This window comes from Thunnus maccoyii, chromosome 11 (genome assembly GCF_910596095.1).
Source record: "Thunnus maccoyii chromosome 11, fThuMac1.1, whole genome shotgun sequence".
In the NCBI taxonomy this organism is placed as follows: domain Eukaryota; kingdom Metazoa; phylum Chordata; class Actinopteri; order Scombriformes; family Scombridae; genus Thunnus; species Thunnus maccoyii.
Window position 1 is genome coordinate 2,971,872 of NC_056543.1, and position 21,857 is coordinate 2,993,728.

The following is a 21,857-nucleotide window of genomic DNA, read 5'->3' on the forward strand; positions in this document are numbered from 1 at the left end:
ACCCGATCCCCACTGCGAGTGGCAGCACTCACCTGCTCAGGTGTCCCTTTGTACCAAAGTGCAGACGCAGCAGGAGGGCAGCATCAAGACAGAGAGGAGAACAAAAAGAAACAAGAAGAGGAGAACAGGGACTGAAGGGGGGATGTGGTCTTAGACAAAGCACAGCTGGCTTTGGACAATGGCACCATGACGAAGACCGTCGTTGAGATCAGTACGTTGGACGTGACTTCATCCAGGAACATCTTCTCTCTTCATCTTCCTCATCTTTCTGCCTTCTCTTCCATCTTTCTCCTCCATCAGTGTCGTCTACACTCATCCTGCTGTTTCTCATCTCTCTGCAGATCCTGCTGCCAACTCTGCTGCTGCTGGAACATCCACCGCCCCGCCAGTAAGTGATCAATACATAATCAATGACATTATTGCTGAGACAATGATTTAATGGACAGGAAATGTTTAGTTTATATCATTGATAATTGATTGAGTGTTTGGACTGTTGGACGGACAAAACAAGACGACTGAAGACGTCTGCTTGAGGACATTTTATCTGATGAACTAATTATTGATTAATCATAAAACAGTCAGAATTAATTGGAAATCTGATTACTTCTCCTACAATCTTACATTAGCTTAATGAACTTTTAAGTTACATCCCAAAATGTTTAACATTCATTTTAAAATGTGACTCTGACATGTGTGTTAACAGCTGCTGGTGTGAACAGTGTCTGATTTATGCTTTGCTGCCGTTCATTTGATATACATATATACATTTATACATATATACATATATACTTATATACATATATACTTATATACATTTATACATATATACATTTATACATATATACATATATACTTATATACATTTATACATATATACTTATATACATATATACATTTATACATATATACATATATACATTATACATTTATACTTATATACATTTATACATATATACATTTATACATATATACATATATACTTATATACATTTATACATATATACTTATATACATATATACATTTATACATATATACATATATACTTATATACATTTATACATATATACTTATATACATATATACATTTATACATATATACATATATACATTTATACATATATACTTATATACATATATACATTTATACATATATACATTTATACATATATATACATATATACATTTATACATATATACATTTATACATATATACATATATACATTTATACATATATACATATATACATTTATACATATATACATATATACATTTATACATATATACTTATATACATATATACATTTATACATATATACATTTATACATATATACTTATATACAAATATACATTTATACATATATACATATATACATTTATACATATATACTTATATACATATATACATTTATACATTTATACATATATACATTTATACATATATACATATATACTTATATACATATATACTTATATACATTTATACATATATACATTTATACATATATACATATATACTTATATACATTTATACATATATACTTATATACATATATACATTTATACATATATACATATATACATTATACATTTATACTTATATACATTTATACATATATACATTTATACATATATACATATATACTTATATACATTTATACATATATACTTATATACATATATACATTTATACATATATACATATATACTTATATACATTTATACATATATACTTATATACATATATACATTTATACATATATACATTTATACATATATACTTATATACATATATACATTTATACATATATACATTTATACATATATACATATATACATTTATACATATATACATTTATACATATATACATATATACATTTATACATATATACTTATATACATATATACATTTATACATATATACATATATACATTTATACATATATACTTATATACATATATACATTTATACATATATACATTTATACATATATACTTATATACAAATATACATTTATACATATATACATATATACATTTATACATATATACTTATATACATATATACATTTATACATATATTCATTTATACATATATACATATATACATTTATACATATATACATTTATACATATATACATATATACATTTATACATATATTCATTTATACATATATTCATTTATACATATATACATTTATACATTTATACATATATACATATATACATTTATACATATATACTTATATACATTTATACATATATACATTTATACATATATACATTTATACATTTATACATATATACTTATATACATATATACATATATACATTTATACATATATACTTATATACATATATACATTTATACATATATACATTTATACATATATACTTATATACTTATATACATATAGATATAAGACTTTATTTTTCCTGCCTAATTTTAGGTTTCTCTTTGTGTGTGTGTGGTGTCCTAGTTCATTCGTTTTTTAAACAAAAATAATGAAGGAAAAAAGAAGTCAGATTAAACAATAATTATCATCAGTTGCAGCCCTAAACGATAATGATGATGATGATGATGATGATGATGATGATGATGATAACGGGACTCTGGTTCTCACGGTTTTGTGTAAACAACGTGTTACTAACTGGTCAGAAATGTTTTCTGGTTTTTGCTAATTTGATGAGACACAAAACATGTCGAGTCATTTTTATTGTTACAGTTTAATATCACAAATCATAAATTCAACGTTTGACACCTTTTATTTTATTTTATATTTTATTATTTACCTTTTATCTTCAGACTCTCAGATCAGATAAGAAAAACTCCCCAAAAAGCCTTTAAACTGGGGTTTATTCTCTGTTTATCACATTGAAGTGCACATTCAACATGTTGATGTTAATCTTCAGCTGTGTGTTTCTGTTGATTCATGTCCATCCATCAGTTTTAATCAGCTGGTGATCAAACTCGTGATCTTTAGTCCAGGAAACAGACGGCCGCCAGCTGCTCCAACTGACTCATTCAACAAGTCTCATCTTCTCTCTGGAAACACTGAGTCATTTTTTAACCCTGTTGTAGGAACTTAAAGCAGAAGCTGAGCAGCCGGACCCCTCCAGGATAGAGGTGGTCTCAGTGACGGAGGAAGACCTCCCCACTGTTGAGACCCCCACCACGCTGAACGTCAGCCCGCTGGGCAGCTTCGCCGCCGCTGACCCCCAATCAGAGAACGATCCTGCCAAACCTGAAGAACCTCAACGTCCGGCTGCACCCAGTCCGAGCATGCCGATCACCAAGGTGCAGCCCTTCCTGAACGGTGAGACCTCGTCCTGGTCCTGACCGACCCGGTATCAGGCCAAAGCATGTAATACACCTGCCGGTCCACCATGTCAGTGTCACGTTTCACCTCAGCTAGGCGGGAAAATTATACACAGAACCAGCAGGGGGCGACGGATTTATGATGTCACAGCGCTGTGGTTAAGGTCTGGTTGGGTTTAGGGAAAGATGATGGTTTCTGTTAAAATTATCGCTTTAAGATTTCAGTAGCGGAAGTCTTCTGGTTTCCGTTTGTAGTCCGAGTCGTATTGACCAATCACGTTTGAGCAGCTTTGGTTGCATGCAGGTAAACAGTGGAGAGCAAAAGAGGCGGAACGCATCGGCTATCGTCTGATGTCAACTTAGCTTTTTATTAGCTATTATTATATATCTGTTTATAGAGATTAGCCAAAATGGCGTCTGGACCATCTCAAGTTGCTAATTGGACTGTAAACAACGACCGGCGCACAGAAGAGGAAATCTTGGCCCAGATATCCATTATCTGATATCCACTCGTTACGCCGGAATCCCTGAAATATCGGCCGATGTTCCCGGAGGCTAAATCATCATCATACAGATGGCCGGCGGGTTCCAAGATAGAAGTTACTACTTCCTTAAAGTTAGGCAACCTTCATCGTCATGGCAACAGTGAACACCGCGACAATAGTAGTTACGTTTTTTTTTTAATTTTCCCAACTTGCGGTTGGAGGCGGGAAGCGAACAGCGGTCTCCTGCAGTAAGACCATGGATGTATTATAAGAGCTGGATAAAGGACTAAAAATGGTGCCCATTCAGTCCTGTAGGATTTGCTCGCCTGGCAAAAAAAGTTTCTAGCTTCCGGGTTTGCTTCCGCGTTGTGCGGCCCACTGAATATGCGCAGTAGTGTTTCCCTCGCTGGCCCCGCCCACCAGTTCCCACTCAGCCCGTAGACTTTACATTGTGATGACGTCACAGATTTTAAAATCGCTTTTCTCGGCTTGAGGGAAGTTTTACAAACATAAAACCTCCATGAATCAAAACTTCATTATATAAAGAGTCATAATTGATGTTGTTTGCAGTTCGAGGAGTCCTGTCCACAGTTTTACAGGCGTCTCTTTTATAATGGTGGTCTATGAGCTTTTTGGGCCGCAGGGGGATTTTTCGCTGCAATACCGCGAGTGACCACCGGGGGAACCTGGCCGCAAAGCAGAGCAGCAGCACCCTATCCAGCTCTTATCATATATCCATAAGTAAGATCCACTAAGTCCACTTTTTGCAAGTTAGGATCTATCCCTCCACCCAACCCGCCACCTCTGAATGAGGAAATCTGTCACCTTATATAGACGTCATCTGAACTGAAACACTTTACAGGCTTTTTGAGAGTCGTACACGTGTGTCCTTTTCACGCCAAGGCGAGGAACAAACATGACCCTGATTCAGTGTCCTCTAGTGGATCAGCAGGTGTGTTACAAGCTCTGGCGTGATACTGGTCTGTCCTGACGTCATGGTGCGGCGTGAAACAGTAGATATGGGAATACTGCTGAAAGGTCGTTACGGGAGGATCTGCTTTGAATATGAGCTGATATGACTCACTGTGTTACGAGGAAAACGGTCCTACATCTGCCTCACATTAACTGACTGTTCCAGTCTTTGGCTCTGTGTTTCTTGGTCGTCTTTACTTTCCCAACAGAGAAATAATGTTTCCTGACTCGCAGACATTTCCAGACAGTTATGTGGGATTTTTATTCTGCTTTAAGTTGCTTTTATTGGCGGTGATGAATCACTGTTTGATCAGTAATGAAGAGATTTAAAACTGGAAAAGAAGAGAAAAGGAAACTTTGCTGTTTAGTAAACAGAAAGCACAAAAGACCAACAGAAATATAAAGAAAGTAGCAAGTAGAAGGAACTCAATGTGGTCCAGAGGTCAACAGAAAAAGCAATAAACATGAACATTAAACAATAAACATAAACACAAACATAACAGTGTAATATAGAGGTGGACTGTGTGCTTTGCATATTAACGTGATATAAACTGTGTGTGTACAAAAAAGCAGAATATAAATAGAAGTATGAATACCGATGTATTATATATATATGTATTATATATATGAATGTGTGTGTGTGTGTGTATTAACAGGATATTTGTGAAATATGAATCACTTTCTAGTCTTCAGAGGGTTTTATTTGAACTCTAAAGTGTGTTTTGGTTTATTAAGGGTAAAGTTTCTGTTATTTTATATTTTTCTTGTCATCAAAAGTCATAAAAAGACCAAAGATACTGAAATAATCCCACTAACAAGTATTTTCTTTGTATCCAAAGCCTGATATACATTATTCATCGTACCATAAAGCTCCACTGTTGTCCAACAAGAGTCTGCAGCCGTGCTAGCAGCTCTATGAGGCTTCAGTGCCTCAAGCTAACTGCTAACGTTAGCATGTTAGCATGATCACAATGACAACATGCTGGTGTTCAGCAGGTGTGATGTTTATCATGTTCACCATCTCAGTTTAGCTTGTGAGCATGGTAACATTTGCTAATTAGCAGTAATGCACCATCCATGCTAAAAACTATTAACTTTAAAGTCCAGATGAAACATTTCCAGAGTATCTAACTTCCGTATCGTGACGTATTTTCAAGGTCAAACAGGACAGACAGGCGGGACGTAACATTGAACGTCGTAATGACTCTGAGCTCTGAGCCGTTAAAAGATTGATTGATGGGTGGATGCCATGATATGATTAGTTGAAATTGGTTGGTTCAAGCCTTTGTAAGAACAGGTCATATTTAGTTCTACAGGAAGAAATATATAACTGATATAAGAATACAAATAAATTGATTTTTTTGTATTTTTTGGGCATGTATTGTTAAATAGATGCACAGCATGACCAGGGATGTGATCTGAGAGGGTTAAAAAGGCATTTTAATATTATATTACATGAACACACACTGTAGTTTATACCAAACGTAGATTCATCCGCCGCTGAAAGTAGTCCCCAACAACTGCACTATTTACTTTTGTTTGTTTGGTAAAAACTAGAGCGACCAGTTGTTTTAGGGAAATTACTGAGCCTTTAAAAAAAAGTAAACTATATTATTTGTCAGCTGTTTGTCTTCAGTAGGAATTATTGGACTTGGAGTGTCACAGATACAGTTTCATGGATTAAATGTTGTTTCAGCAGCTTTCAATACTTGTCACACATTTTATAGATTTTATTTTATAGATTATATAAATCATATGATGTTTGAACTGTTGGTGGCTCATGTTGTTTTGAATTATATTAGTTTCAATCTCCCAAAGATCAAACACAACTCTCTTTTTTTTTAATTTTGGTTCTGATTTTGTCAGTTGTGCCATAAAGCTCTTGTGTGATCAGCTGTTATAGAGCTGCGTCCTGATTGGCTCGTTACTTTTGGAGGGAGGTCGGTGGTCTCCAAACAAGTGGTACAAAACTGAAAAACGTGACAGCAGAAGAGAAATCCTGATCAGTGAAAGAAAAGTGGAGAATTATTTTTTATTTACTTTCAACTAAATTTTAGATTTTGTGTGTTTTGTGTCATTAATGGTTATGAACTGAATTTCATCCCATAGTCCTGCAGGTTAAAACATCAGTTCATGAACTCTTGTGTGTTAACAGAGGACGACTTGGATAAAAGCTGGAAGAGCAGAGTTCTGGCCCACCGGTTCGAGCTGCTCATCGCTTCCTGCGTCATCGTGGTCGTCGCTCTGGCTCTCGGCATCGGCCTCGGAGGTGAGGAACTCCCGATAATGGAGCCGCTGTAGCGTGGACGACGGCCTTCACTCATCAATATTTGATGCGGCTCTTACCTGTTATACAATTTAGATCCCGCAAACACCTTGTAGTCAGAGAGTACGAGGTCACTGACACGTTTACAGTGTTCCAGTTACATCACATTGACCTTTTTATACACAGCAAACAAACATTACACAGGGATTGTTTTATCAAAGTGTTTTTATTAATAGACATCTACAAAGAATAATAATAATAGTTATACCCACTCCTCAATACACACAAACCACCCAAATAATAACTTTAAAACTTATTCTTATGTTGATAAATAAATAAGGAGGTGCAGTAAACATTCAGTCGATGCTTCTAGCTTCCATATTTTCTACATAATGTCTCTAATTCAGCGTCCATATGTTTGATTTTCATTCAGATAAAATAAAACTTCTGGCAAAAAGATGCAACTACATTTGACTTTGAATCAGTGAAGATGATGAACAACTGTAAACATGCTTAAAACAGACTGATGATGTGTATATTATTTTAATTATTTTACACCATAAATCATCTGGAATTTGTTATACGGGACATATTTAATATTTATTATATTTATCATATTTGATATGCTGTCAGCAGCCATCTTTACTTCATGCTTGTTTGGGGATTTTTTTGGCTTCAGTCTGATCTTCAGTGTTAAGCAAGTTAATGACACATTACATATCACTCATTAAAAACGTGATTATTTTAATAATTAACTAATTAATTAATTAATAAATAACAGCAAAAGCAATCAGCCGTCAGCTTCGTTAAAGTGCTTTTAGACAACTTGAAATCCTCGGCGGCCACATGAAGAGCAAAAACACAAAGAGTCTTTCACATTAATTACACTAACGAGTCACTAATTATATTACTAACTTATAACTGTCTGAATGGCCACTGATGACTCTATAACTCTACAGTTATAGAAAGTGACATTATAGTATAGTATTTATAGGCATAACGAAATATAAATTTACAATTTTACAAAAAAATACAATTTATGAGTCAATTTATACATTATACTCTATTTATTTATTTATTTATATGATTGTTTATGTCAGAATGTCTTATTTATTTTGATGTATGTTTAGTATTTTTACATTCTGGAGGTCCATACTCTGGATAATAACAATAATAATAATAATAATAATAATAATAAGGTTACAAGGTGCTGCACAAGTATAAGCAATAACAGAAACAACAACCAAGTTAACACAGTTAAATAAAAACAAACAAACATGAATGCACACACTAAATGCCCCTAATAAATTTCATTTCAGTTTTATTTATATGGCACCAAATCACAACATAAGTCATCTCATGGCACTTTTCACACAGAGCAGGTCTAGACTGTAGCCAATGAACCTGAGACTGTTTACAGTGTCTGTGCTGACATTATTCTCCTCCATATGGACGTAAACAGCCTTAAAGCTATAAATCAGCACTTTAACTTTATCTTTGTTTATTTTTAAAGGAGCTATATGTAAGAATAGCGCCAGCCGTCCTGTAATACGTCTTTATACCTCAAGAGGCGACAGTGAGTCACTGTAGCGTCCAGACTGCTCTCAGAGAGGATGAAGAAGCCTTCTGTACTCTTACATATAGCTCCTTTAAATCCAACGTGCTTGTGTATAAAGTAAAAATACTAAATCCTAATACTTTCTGAGCGTGTAGGCTAACTGTTTTCCTGAAGAGCGGCTGGCAGTGATCACTCACCCAGACGGTGTTTGGGAGTAACTGGTGTCAAATGGAGCTGCGTCTGTGTCGACACGGCTGGACAATCAGATGATTATCTGTGAAAACACAGCTCAAATCAAATCAGCTGCTTTCTGTTGCTGAATACACAAGCTGATAAAGTTATAAAGTGAGAAAGAGCTGCTGAACGCTCTGATGTAGTAGAACAGATTAGAATATAATAATATAATAATAATTATAACAGGTTTGGACTGAAATAGACTCAAATAAGCAGAATAATCAGTGAAAGAGTGTCTGAGTTTATCCAGCAGTACTGAAGTAACATAAAATATCAAATATTACGACACATGACACATTTTTCAAAAAAAACCATTTGAGAAAGAATTTGTAATATTTCTAGAATATGTTGCTTTGAGAATAATGTAACACTTATATGTTGATTGTGAGGATTGATGCAAATATGAATAGAAGATGTTACAGTAATTATTTATTATATCTGCTTTGTCCTCACAGTTGGTATCAAATGAAATGAACTAAATGCAGTTTTCTGCTTTATAATCCACCAACACTGTGATCAGTTTAAAGACCTTTTCACATCTCTTCATGCTTCACACTTTTACACTTTTAAACTTCATTATAACATCAGTGTTTACTAAGTGGAGAAATTAAAACTGGTTACACACAAACTAGTTGTTACGTAGAGATGAGTTGTTAATATTTATATGTTAATATGTGAGACGTTTAGATTGAAGAGTAAAAGGTGGAACATGTTCAAGATGTCTGACCATTTCACAGAAAAAACACTTTATACCTCAAATTACTAAACCAATAAAACCAATAAAACCAGTAAAACCAATAAAACTAGACTAAATGACCAAATAACATCAGTTATAATCACATATTTCTCTCTAACTGCTTATTCTAAACACACATATTTCTCATGTATGCAGACAGAAATAAAACAAAGTCACACTTACATTCACAAAGATTAACAGTCAAGTTTATTTTATCTTTCGACCCCTAAAACTGTTATTTCTGGAAGTTACGTGACAGCTCGAGATGCTACAGTCACTTCCTGTTTACATAATTGGTTGCTGCTAATTGGACGGTGCTACCGATGTTTCCCAGCAATTTTACCACTCTGTCTGTGTGTGTGTGTGTGCGTGTTTGTGTGTGTGTGTTTATGTGTGTGTGTTTGTGTGCGTGCGTGTGTTTGTGTGTGTGCGTGCATGTGCGTGTGTGTGCGTGCGTGTGTGCATGTGTTTGTGTGTGTGCGTGTGTGCATGTGTTTGTGTGTGTGTGTGTTTGCGTGTGTTTGTGTGTGTGTGTTTGTGTGTGTGTGCGTGTGTGTGTGTGTGTGTGCGTGTGTTTGCGTGTGTGTGTGTGTATGTGTGTGTGTGTGTGCGTGTGTTTGCGTGTGTGTGTGCGTGCATGTGTGTGTGTGTGCGTGTGTGTGTGTGCGCGTGTGTTTGTGTGTGTGTGTGTGTGTGTGTGTGTGTGTGTGTGTGTGTGTATGTGTGTGTGTGTGTGTGCGTGTGTTTGCGTGTGTGTGTGCGTGCATGTGTGTGTGTGTGTGCGTGTGTGTGTGTGTGTGTGTGTGTGTGTGTGTGTGTGTGTGTGTGTGTGTAGTTGGTCTGAGCTGTGTGGGGAAGTTTCGTTGTGGTTCGACGTCTCAGTGCATCAGCAGCTCGGCTCAGTGTGACGGAGAGATTCACTGTGACAATGGAGAGGACGAGCTCGGCTGTGGTGAGAAACACAACAACACACACGCACACACACACACACACACACACTGACCCCAAACCACTGACACTGACATAAAGCATTCAGCATCACCTAAACCTAACTGTAACCTTCACCTTAAATCCAAGTCTTAACCTTCAAACAGTCTTTTGATGTGCTGAAGATCAAAATGTCACTACGATGGTATAAAACAAGTATTGTGTGTGTATCAAAGTCTGATATATCTTATTAAAAACACGTCAGTGAGTCACATCGCTGCACTGGGTCACATGTTCCTTCATCATGAAGAGTTTGGACACGTTAGTTTGTTTAGAAACGGCTCCAAAGACGAATAACAGCATCATGTTTTCAGTCTCTGGAGAGTAGTTCTGTGTCAGGCGTCCAGACTGAAATCATCTTTGCATTAAAACAGTGCAGCGTTGGTGTTGGCGTGTTGTTTAAGGTACCGGTGAGATGATGATATACAGTCCAGGAAGCCTGGTTGGAGCTACAGATTAATGCATTTAAAGGCTTATCAGAAGCTAAAACACCACACAGCAGTTTGCTGCGATGATTGTGAGGTAAACAGTCCAATATGGCGTTCTCCTTACAAAGTAATCCTGCAGGAATGTGCGCTTGCGTGCACATAATCGGCCAACACGGCACCTTGCCGGGTGACGTGGCTTTACAGTAACAGCTGAGGCAGATTCAGCTCTTTTTCCCGTGTTTGGCTGAGATCTCTGCAGTGACGCTGCTCCCATTCAAATGAATCAGAAGGCTGCGTTTGTCCCACACAGAGCTGATGTCGGTCTGAGGCAGACGCCACTGAGCATGTGCGGGAACGAGATTCAGCTTCACTCTTCCTGACTCTTGTTCTGGTCTTTGAGAAATATTTAATGTAGTAAATTTCTCAAACAAGAAGTTAGTTTCTAAACAAACTAACCAGGAATAAGATACATCAGGCTTTGATACACACACGATACTTGTTAGTAGATCAGTTCACTGTTGGTTTGGATCCAAACATGAGATTGATCCTTTAACATGTCTGTCTGTGTGTGTGTGTGTGTGTGTGTGTGTGTGTGTCTGTGTGTGTGTGTCTGTGTGTGTGTGTGTGTCTGTGTGTGTGTGTCTGTGTCTGTGTGTGTGTGTGTGTCAGTGCGTCTGAGCGGGAGCAGCTCGGTCCTGCAGGTCCAGAGGGGGGGGGTCTGGAGGACGGTCTGCGCGGAGGACTGGAACAACTGGCTGGGCGTCTCTGCCTGCAAGCAGCTGGGATACTCCAGGTCTCTGCCTTTGTTTCCATTCTGTCAGCCTGTTGTCTTGACGTCGAGTCTCCTGCGCTGTGCAGCAGTTTATAACAGCTGTGAACAGTCAGTCCGCCGGTCTGATGTGGTCCAACGCTTCTGTCTGGACATCTGTTGGATGGATTGTCATGAAATTTGGCACAAATCTTCATGGTTATAAGATGATTCATTGGTCTTCCTCTGACTCTTCATCTCACACCATCAACAGGACATTTTCATTTGTCCTTTATATTTTTGCCCCACTGACAGGTCAGAGCATGAAGTCAGTCTCATTAGTTAGTTCATATTTAAACTCCACGGTCATTCAGATCAAGACTTTATCATTCGAAAACATACAAGTGTTTCTCCTCCTGTGAATGAAGTGCGCCTGTCAGCTCTGAACTTGTACATTTCAAACGTACATCAGAGAAAATTCAAAGTACGAGAGAATTGATGAATGCTGCAAATTCTCTTAAAGGGGACATATGATGCTTTTGGTCATTTTCTGCTGTAAATTTTCAATTTCATGATCAAAATTTCAAAACTTGAGGTGAATGTATGTAAAAATGCTGCCTGCAAGACAAAAATCAGGGCTTCAACCTGCCCTGAACGCTTCGTTTGCAGCGTAACCTCTACTTCCTCCTCATGACGACAACAGATTGTTTGCACATGCCCACACGGCCATTCCGTAGTCTTGTTTGTTAAGGTGGTTGCTAAGGTGGTTGCTAAGGTGTTTCCATGTGTCGTCCACTCTCATATTTCAGATGTGATTCAGCTCCAACATGTACGGATGGATTTGAGAAGTTGACATTTGTAGTATACAAATGGTACTATAGTTTGTTTACGTAGCCTCGGTTGCTAAGGTGGTTGCTAAGGTAGTTGCTAAGGTGTTTCCATGTGTTGTTCACGTTGTCCACTCTCATATTTCAGATCTGATTTCAGGTTGACATTTCCTGTAAAGAAGGAGAAAGTCGTGTAATCCTGCTACTATAGTTTGTTTACGTAGCCTCCGGAGCCGGAGGAAGCTTCCTGAAAGCTGACCAATCAGAACAGAGTGGGCTCATCAGGAGGCGGGGCCTTAAAGAGACAGGAGTTAAAACGGCCTGTTTCAGACAGAGGCTGAACTGAGGGGCTGCATAAAGGACCAGTAGAAGATAAATAAGGAGTTTTTAACTGGAAATCATGCAAAGATATTCCAGTAGAGCCCCAGAATATAAATATGTCCCCTTTAAGTCACTGGTTTGTGCCTCTTAAGAGTAAATCTGTTTGTGCTTCTTGCATGAGGCTCATTATCAGGTGAAAGTTTGACGAGCTGAACATTATTTTTTGTCTTCGTCAGGTACGTGGAGTCGTTCTTCGTCACTCAAACCTCCATTGAGCAGGACCTGCAGTACAACCTGGTGTCCATCAACCTGAGCCAATCACAGATCATTAAGCTCCAGAACGCCACAAGCTTCAGGTACGAAGCACATCGCCGTCTGAATGAATGAAGACGTATGTAAAGTAACTAACGGACACAGCTGCTTCCAGTATATATTAGTTTTTAGTGTCTTACTCCAAGTGACATTTTGCATAAATATAATGTATGTTTATATACTGCTTATAAATGCTAAATAAGGGGACTTAAATGACAGTTTCACAGTGTTTCTAGTCTCTTAAACCAACAGTCAGGAGCCCAAATGAACATTAAAGCTGTTTTTCTTGCTGTAATCATTCCTCCTGTTCATACTGACCATTAGAAGATCCCTTCATAATGCACTTACAATGGAAAAGCACATTTGAAGGATCTTTTAATATCCAGTATGAACAGGAGGAATGATTACAGACACCTGACTGATGTTCTGTAGAAATAGTGAAACCGTCCTTTAAAGAAACAAATATCTTTATTGACTTTGTTGCTGTTTGTTTGGTTCTTCTGTGATTTGTTCTCCACTTCCTGCGTCGCCTCAGTAAGAGTCAGTGCAGCTCAGGGAAGGTGACGACTCTGAAATGTTTGGGTGAGAAAACAAACTGCAGACTCATCTTTGTTCCAGTTGTGCTGTTTTCTTATTTTTCTCATGAGGATTTAAGATTCAGGTGCATTTATTCCTGCATCAGCATGTTAACGTGTGTGTTGTTGGAGTGTGTGTAGGTGTGTGTGTGTGTGTGTGTGTAGGTGTGTGTAGGTGTGTGTAGGTGTGTGTGTGTGTAGGTGTGTGTAGGTGTGTGTGTGTAGGTGTGTGTATAGGTGTGTGTAGGTGTGTGTAGGTGTGTGTAGGTGTGTATAGGTGTGTATAGGTGTGTGTAGGTGTGTGTAGGTGTGTATAGGTGTGTGTAGGTGTGTATAGGTGTGTGTAGGTGTGTGTAGGTGTGTATAGGTGTGTATAGGTGTGTGTAGGTGTGTGTAGGTGTGTATAGGTGTGTGTAGGTGTGTATAGGTGTGTATAGGTGTGTGTAGGTGTGTGTAGGTGTGTGTAGGTGTGTGTAGGTGTGTATAGGTGTGTATAGGTGTGTGTAGGTGTGTAGGTGTGTGTAGGTGTGTGTAGGTGTGTATAGGTGTGTGTAGGTGTGTAGGTGTGTGTAGGTGTGTGTAGGTGTGTATAGGTGTGTGTAGGTGTGTGTAGGTGTGTGTAAGTGTGTATAGGTGTGTGTAGGTGTGTGTAGGTGTGTGTAGGTGTGTATAGGTGTGTATAGGTGTGTGTAGGTGTGTGTAGGTGTGTGTGTAGGTGTGTGTAGGTGTGTGTGTAGGTGTGTGTAGGTGTGTGTAGGTGTGTGTAGGTGTGTGTGTAGGTGTGTTAGTACCAGTAAAGGCTGGTTAACAGCCGGTCGCTCAACATTTTCCTTTACCGTCGTGCAGCTGGAGGATTTAGTTATTTTGCAGACAGCATCATAGTTTGTTGCACAGTGTGATTAAGTCGTGTTTCTAACGTCGCCATGGAGATTGTAGTTTTCACTGAACTTCCTTATTGATATTCTGGTCTGTAACTTTAGATAACTTGTAACGCCCTTGTTTAATTAGTCCTGGTCAGGATGATATAATATAACTAAACAAGCCAGCTGGAGGATTGTGTCTGGTTACCATGGAGACGACTGAAACCTTTCGCTGAAGCATGAATTGAAAATGTCACGGACTCTTTAATTTCTGTCGAGTGACACTTATCAAAAGTGTCGAGTGACCATAAATCAGCTTTAATCCAGCTTTAATCCTGAGTGTGTTTTCACTGCTGTGTGTTTGTGCATCATGCATGTACTTCTGATGTTTATCTCTGCTTCAGGATTTTCTCTTCTGCTCACACGTTTTTTCAGTTTCACTGCTGAATTTTTTAAGTTTCGTACCACTTTGTTGCACTTAGAGACCACCGAACCGACTTTTCCCTCCAAAAGTAACTGACCAATCAGGACGCAGCTCTGTAACACCTGACAGCAGGAAAACTCAGCAGCCAAACTGAAAGAATGACGGCAGAAGAGAAATCTGTCAGTGAAAGACAACTGGAGAATATTGTAATTAAATGTATCACTGTTGTATAGTTTAATTGTCTTTGAGGAAGGATTTTGTTCAGTTATTATGAAACAAATCTTATTCCATATTTATCTGGATCACATTAATTGATGAATTATCTTACTAACAGTTAAATACAGCTGACAAGTACTTAATAATAACTGTAGGACTTATTATCTGTACTGGTTTGCTTTCATTCACTGACTGGTAAAACATGAAGCAGCTCTCTGAGGTCAGGATGTTTACTAAAGCCTTGACCTCTGACCCTGCACACGTCTGTCCCCCAGCGTGCGGCTCCAGACCTCAGTACAGGACTCGTATCGTCGGAGGAAACATCTCCAGACCGGGTCAGTTCCCCTGGCAGGTCAGCCTCCACTTCCGCAGCGAACACCTGTGTGGAGGCTCCATCATAACGTCACGCTGGATCCTCACCGCGGCGCACTGCGTGTACGGGTGAGTCACACACGTGAGATGTTGTTGATGTTTACAGGCAGGTGTGTAAGAAGGCAGCTGGTTAAAGAGCTGATGTTTGGGATGATCAGAGTGATGTTGGGGCCTCCTGTGATGCCTCCTCTGTCTTTTTAACTTATTTGTAATTTTGTAACTTGCAGCTGCAGAGTGAGTGTTGTTGAGGTGGTACTCGTTATTATGTCACACCAGGAAGTCAAATCAAATCTGCAGGAAGCTTCATCATGAGCCCGTCGCCGTCCAGCGCTACGCTGAGTGTTTACGTAACTTCTGTAGTCGCAGTTTGCATCACAAAAAAAGTCTTTACAGCCTTCCAGAGGATGGAAATTTATATCAGTAATGTCTGAAATTCATTTTTGGAGACAATCTTCCCTCCGTTATCAGCCAGTGGTTTTACAGCCGACTGTCTGCTGAACGAGACGCTGCTTATTGGATGAAGTTTTAAAACATGGTTTCTTTCTGTTACTGAACTAAAGGAATATAATATATCTGTGCTAAAGCTAAGCTAACAACCTCCGCTTCGCTGTCTCACTGTTCAGAAACTTCCTGTTGAGTCTCAGCTGAGCAGCAGAAGAATCAGACTCTGCTTCATAGACGCTTTATACTGTCTAACATCTCCAGCTGCAGACATTACTGCAGGTAAACATGCTGCTGCTTTCATTAGGGCCTATTCTGATTGGCTGAGGGGGGAAAGGTGGGGGACACACCTCCAGCCAATCAGAGTAGAGACTCATTAATAATGCAGATTTTATGTAAATAGCTTCAGAAACAGTCTGCTGGAGGACAGAGAGGAGTCTGAGCTGTAAGGAAAGATGGATTTAGAGAAAACTAAACAACTTTAGTGAATAAAATGTCACAGATGTGTTTAAAATAGACTCATACTTATAAAAATAAAAGGCCATAAAACCAGATCTTTAAGTAAATGCAGCAATAACAGTGTAAAGTAAGAAAAGTAAATGCAAAATGACAGAATATTTATTTAACATTTGACTGTTTTTACTGTGTTTATGTGTAAACAGAATGAAATGCTGTCATGTTGACGTTAACTTTAACAACTTAATGTCCTGTTGAGCACTTTAATCTGTTTTATTAAAGCAGGAAGTCAGTTGAGATACTTTATCTCCTCCATGACAGACACCTGACCAAACATTAGAGGAACGTTATTAGTTTACAGCGATCACATGACGTCTCACCATGAAACACGAGCTGAGAGACATGACGGAGGGATATTTACGGTGGTTTGAGAGAGAAGTTACGGTGTAAACTGTAACATTATCTGTATGATATATGTATAGTCGTATAATAGTGATATAACACATGTATATAACACATCACAGCTTTTGAGATCATTCTGACTCGTCTGATAAACTTCAGAAACTTTACCGACATGAAGAATTAAACTGAGCAGGACTGTTTACTGGCAGCGCCTCCTCCTGCACCTCCTCCTGCCTCCCTGTGCAGGTTTAAATGACTGTGATGGTGTCAGATGTAACTCCTGCTGCTGCTACGTAGAAAAACGCTCCATCACACGTAGTTAAAGTTGTAACAGCTGGAGTCAGATTTCTGCCCAGTAAACAAACTGCTGGAACTGAGAACATTTACTTTATACTTCCACTCTACTACGTTTATTTCACAGCTTTAGTTACTTTTCAGATAAAGACTTGACATGTAAAACAAATATATAACTATATAAATAAAACTCTTTGTGGTGTCCAGGTTTGCGGAGCCCTCCATGTGGACGGTGCATGTGGGGCAGACGGAGCAGCCGGTCCACGGAGCTCAGTCTCTGGCCGTGCAGCAGATCATTTATCACGCTCGCTACCGGCCCAAAGGACTGGACTACGACATCGCACTGATGAAACTCACCAACTCACTCATCTTTAATGGTACCAGCGTTCATCTTCCTTCCTCACCCACATCCTGTTTTATGTTCAAGGACTCGTTCACTCGTTGCTCTGCTGCCCTTCAGTGACACACACGACCTCCACTTGTAAACATTCTCATCTTCCTGTTTTTCAGTCTTTGATGCAAATATTTGTCACTTTTTCACGTGAACAACACCGAGAATGTCTTCCAGGAACATCTGTCTGAAAATGTTAATGAATATCATGACTCTCTGCTCACATCAGTCGGGTTTCCATCTGAATGTAAATCACATTTTCACAGAATTTACAGAAAATCTGCAAAAGAAACAACGTAGTGAATCCTCGTGTTCGTCCACTGCTCACTACTGGCTCACATGTAGAAAACATGAATGAAATATGACATTTCTGTGTAATTTAATTATTAATCATTTACAGTCTCCTAATGTTTTCATCATTTATTCATTAAGTCTGTTTTCATCCAGCTGTGACTGTAAACTGCTGTTGTGAGAAGATGAAATAATATCCAAGTTCAGTTGGTTCATGTTTGATCAGAAATGTTTCTTATGACGTTCTGATCGTATGAACCACTACGGCTGGTTCAGGATTAGTTCTGGTTCCCAGAATTAAAACTAAAACTGACTTCAGAACAAAAAGCCAGAAGACCTGAGACTTGTCTCTCTTTACAGTTGCTTTTAACTGATTGATTACTTCTTGTCTTGTTTTTCTGTATTTCCGTGGAGAACTTTGTGTTTCTTCATGTCAGCAGGTTGAAGTTTGACCCAGTTTGGGTCGATATGGCACCAATAACAACGTAGGTCGATCTGTTATTCTGATCCAGTGTTACACACAACAAGCTTCAGCTACAAACTGCATCAATGTTTCTTGTTTCTTGTTTCAACACAACGATGTGACATTCAAAAGATACACAAGTTATTAACAACTAGTGATAAACTGTGACGTCAGTTGAAACAGAGCAGATCATAACGAGCTTTAGTTTGTGTAAAATAAGAAATAAAACTAAACACTGAGTCAGTATCATACTGGTGTGATATCGACCTAAACTGGGTGAAAGTTGAACTCAGTGAGTTTTAGTGTAGATAAAACTCTGCATCCGGTTTATAACAGTTAACAGTTAGTTAATAAGTTATACAGACGGTTTGCAGCTCAACAAACTTCTACTGACATACTGTATAATATCAGAGGTGGAAAACCTACTAAAACATTTATTTAAGGCAGAGATTTCACCTCCTCATATTAGTTATCAAAATGAGACGTCGTAGAACAGCCTGAATGTGTGATTTAGTTAAAGAGACAGTTCAGAGATACAAGAGCTTTGAGGAATTTGACTGTTTCTCCCAGAGACAGAAACTAATAAATACCTTCAGATAAACCTTTTTATGTATCTGATGTAATCTGAAGATATCAGGCTGTTTTGGGTTAATTGTTGATTGTCTGTGGGATCAAATAACATAATTATGATCTTATAGACATCCAGGAATCAAGACGCCTTTTTACAAGTTTTATCTGAGGCCCAAAGTCTGACTTGATTTAAGGAAAAGTACCAATAGAACAAAAAGATCCGTTAAAATCCTACTGATCTGTCAGATAAACAGTTCAGTATAAAGTAACAGAAAATGTACAAGTGACTCAAAATTATAAGCTGCTTGAGTAAATGTACTTAAATGTAGTAAAGTTACTTTCCACTACTGTATACTTGGTGGCTGAGCATGTTGGATGCTGCTTTATGTCCAAAAATCACTTCTGCAGCTGCGATAACTTCTTGTTTTGAGGTGAAAATGAAATATTCTCTCATCTTCCTTTATTCTCTGTCTGGTGTCGTTCTGTGTTTCAGACGTCTGAGTCACTCGAGTGTCTTCATCGTTCTCATGTTGACGTCTTTTAGCCGAAGCTGTTTGTGTGTCTGATAGTTTGACTGTGATCTTCCTCTGCAGGCTTCGTGGAGCCCATCTGTCTGCCCAACCACGGCGAGGACTTCCAGGAGGGAACCATGTGCTGGATCTCTGGATGGGGGGCGACCGAGGACGAAGGTGAACAGCTGATCTATAGTTCATCACGTCACCCGTCAGCCACAGATATGTTTAAAACTGAGTCTAATATCATAATGCTACAGCTGCAGCCATCAGTCGGAGCATTGATTTATTGTTTTGACTCATTTTTTTAAAGAAAAATACTAAATTCTCTGGTTTCAGCTTCTTAAATGTGAATATTTTCTGCTTTCTTTCTGTTTTAAGTGTCATCTTTGACTTTAGGAAACAGTGATCGACATGTTTCACCAACAGTTTATAAACCAAACGACTCATCGATTCAACTGATGATGAAACTTAAGTTGCAGCCTGAATAAGTTCAGTTTCCTCTCTGACACCTGCGATGCTTTACGTGTCTCTCTGCTTCTCTCCGGGTTTCGTCAGGAGAGACCAGCGTGGTCCTTCGCTCTGCCACGGTGCCTCTTCTCTCCACCAAGACCTGCAACCAGCCGGAGGTTTATAAAGGCTTCATCTCCTCCTGGATGATCTGCGCCGGATACCTGGAGGGAGGAACCGACTCCTGCCAGGTAGGAACCGCAGCGCAGAAATCAAAAATAACACTTCATATTATTAATGAAGAACCAAATTCACAGTTTCTTTTGAATCAGTGCAATCTCAGGTGTTTGTTGTTGTTCACTGTCTGGACTTTAATTTAAACTGTTACAGCTACAAATTAAATAGAAAACATTTCATAAAGCAGTTGTTGTTCTTTTTCTCAGGAACTTTTTTGTTGAAGTCTTTTAAGTTTTAAGGCTTTTAAAAGACGTATTTTACACATTTACATGTTCAGCTGAGCTGTAACGACTAAAGGCCTTTTTAAAAAGTAATGAACTGGAATGAATTGATTAAACACCGTCTCTGTTCACTGTTTTACAGGAATTAACAGTTAAATTTAAAAGGAAACTTGTAAAATAAAAAGCCACCATAAAAACCTCACAGCAATAAAATGACTTTAAAATACATCTTAAAGTTCACAGAACTGCTCTGAGTTCCAGTCTTGTGTTGATGAGGCGGTGGAGGTCTGGAGGTCTGGAGGTTTGGTGGTCTGGAGGTTTGGAGGTTTTGTCAGGGTGATGAAGACTCTCTCTCTCTCTGTGTGTGTCCTCAGGGGGACAGCGGAGGTCCTCTGGCCTGCGAGGACTCGTCTGTATGGAAGCTGGTTGGGGCGACCAGCTGGGGGATCGGCTGCGCTATAAGGAACAAGCCGGGCGTTTACACTCGGATCACACGGTCGCTCAGCTGGATCCGACAACAGATGGAGGTCAGTTTAAAACCAGCGCTGAACTGGTCTCTTCAGATCCAGAGAGGATTCACCAGATGGTCTGCAGGTCTCTGCTGGACTCACAAGACTTTAACTGGTTCCTGCTGAAGACGACGCCTTTAAAAACACACATAGTCTCATTTCTAACAGTGATTCTATAAAACAGCTGGAGACTGAGGTGTACTGTGCGTTTGTCGGGGACTACTTTCAGCAGCGGATGAATCCACATTCGGTGGTCTAGTGAGTGTTTCTGGCAGCAGGACGGTGTGTGTGTGTGTGTGTGTGTGTGTGTGTTCATGGCGCTGTGACTCATTGTTTAATAGTTATTGGACGACGACGGAGGAATAAGAATTTAAAATCTTAAAACTAAACAAACATTTAAAGTGGAGTTTGAAGAACAGCTGCAGTTAATCAGTTTACCGTCTCTTCTATTAAACTTAACTAACGGAGCGCTGCGTAGTGGCAGCTGTTGGTGACCCGTCGTGTGATGTCGGGACAGCTGGATCTACTCCTCTCTGGAATCTGAGTAGAGCAGCTGGCAGAGCGGCTTCATTCAGCTTCAGACTGTTCCTCTCTCTCTAAAGGTGATTCTCCACGTCAGCGTCAGTACAGGCTGAAAACTACAAGTTCATACTCTACAAAATATATGAAAATACTCTACAAGTAAAAGTCCTGCATGAAAAATCCTATTAATATTATGAGCTTGATGTAGTTTAAGTATTGCAGTACAACTGAAATGTAGTGGAGTGAAAGTATAAAGTAGCATCACATGGAAATACTCAAGTACCTCAAAACTGTACTCAAGTATAGTACTCCAGTAAATGTATTTAGTTACTTTCCACCACTGGCTCCAGGCTACATTAGCTGCTACAAGCTGAAAACACTCAACTCTGTGCAGTTGAGTTGCATTGTGGGTAATGTAGGTGTCAAAACAGACGATATTTCTGGTTCTGCTGCATC

General features: G+C 38.6%; 1 protein-coding gene across 1 annotated transcript; it reads left to right on the plus strand.

Moving 5' to 3' along the window:
- Positions 1–226: 226 nt before the first annotated feature.
- Positions 227–21,592, plus strand: tmprss3a (transmembrane serine protease 3a; the record flags this gene model as incomplete). Its single annotated transcript, XM_042427311.1, has 12 exons — positions 227–388; positions 3,085–3,319; positions 6,934–7,047; positions 10,408–10,524; positions 11,657–11,780; positions 13,120–13,239; positions 13,731–13,777; positions 15,546–15,711; positions 17,443–17,612; positions 19,544–19,639; positions 20,021–20,163; positions 20,745–21,592. Coding segments are annotated over 12 exons (1,755 nt in total), but the record flags the coding sequence as incomplete, so codon positions are not given.
- Positions 21,593–21,857: the final 265 nt, after the last annotated feature.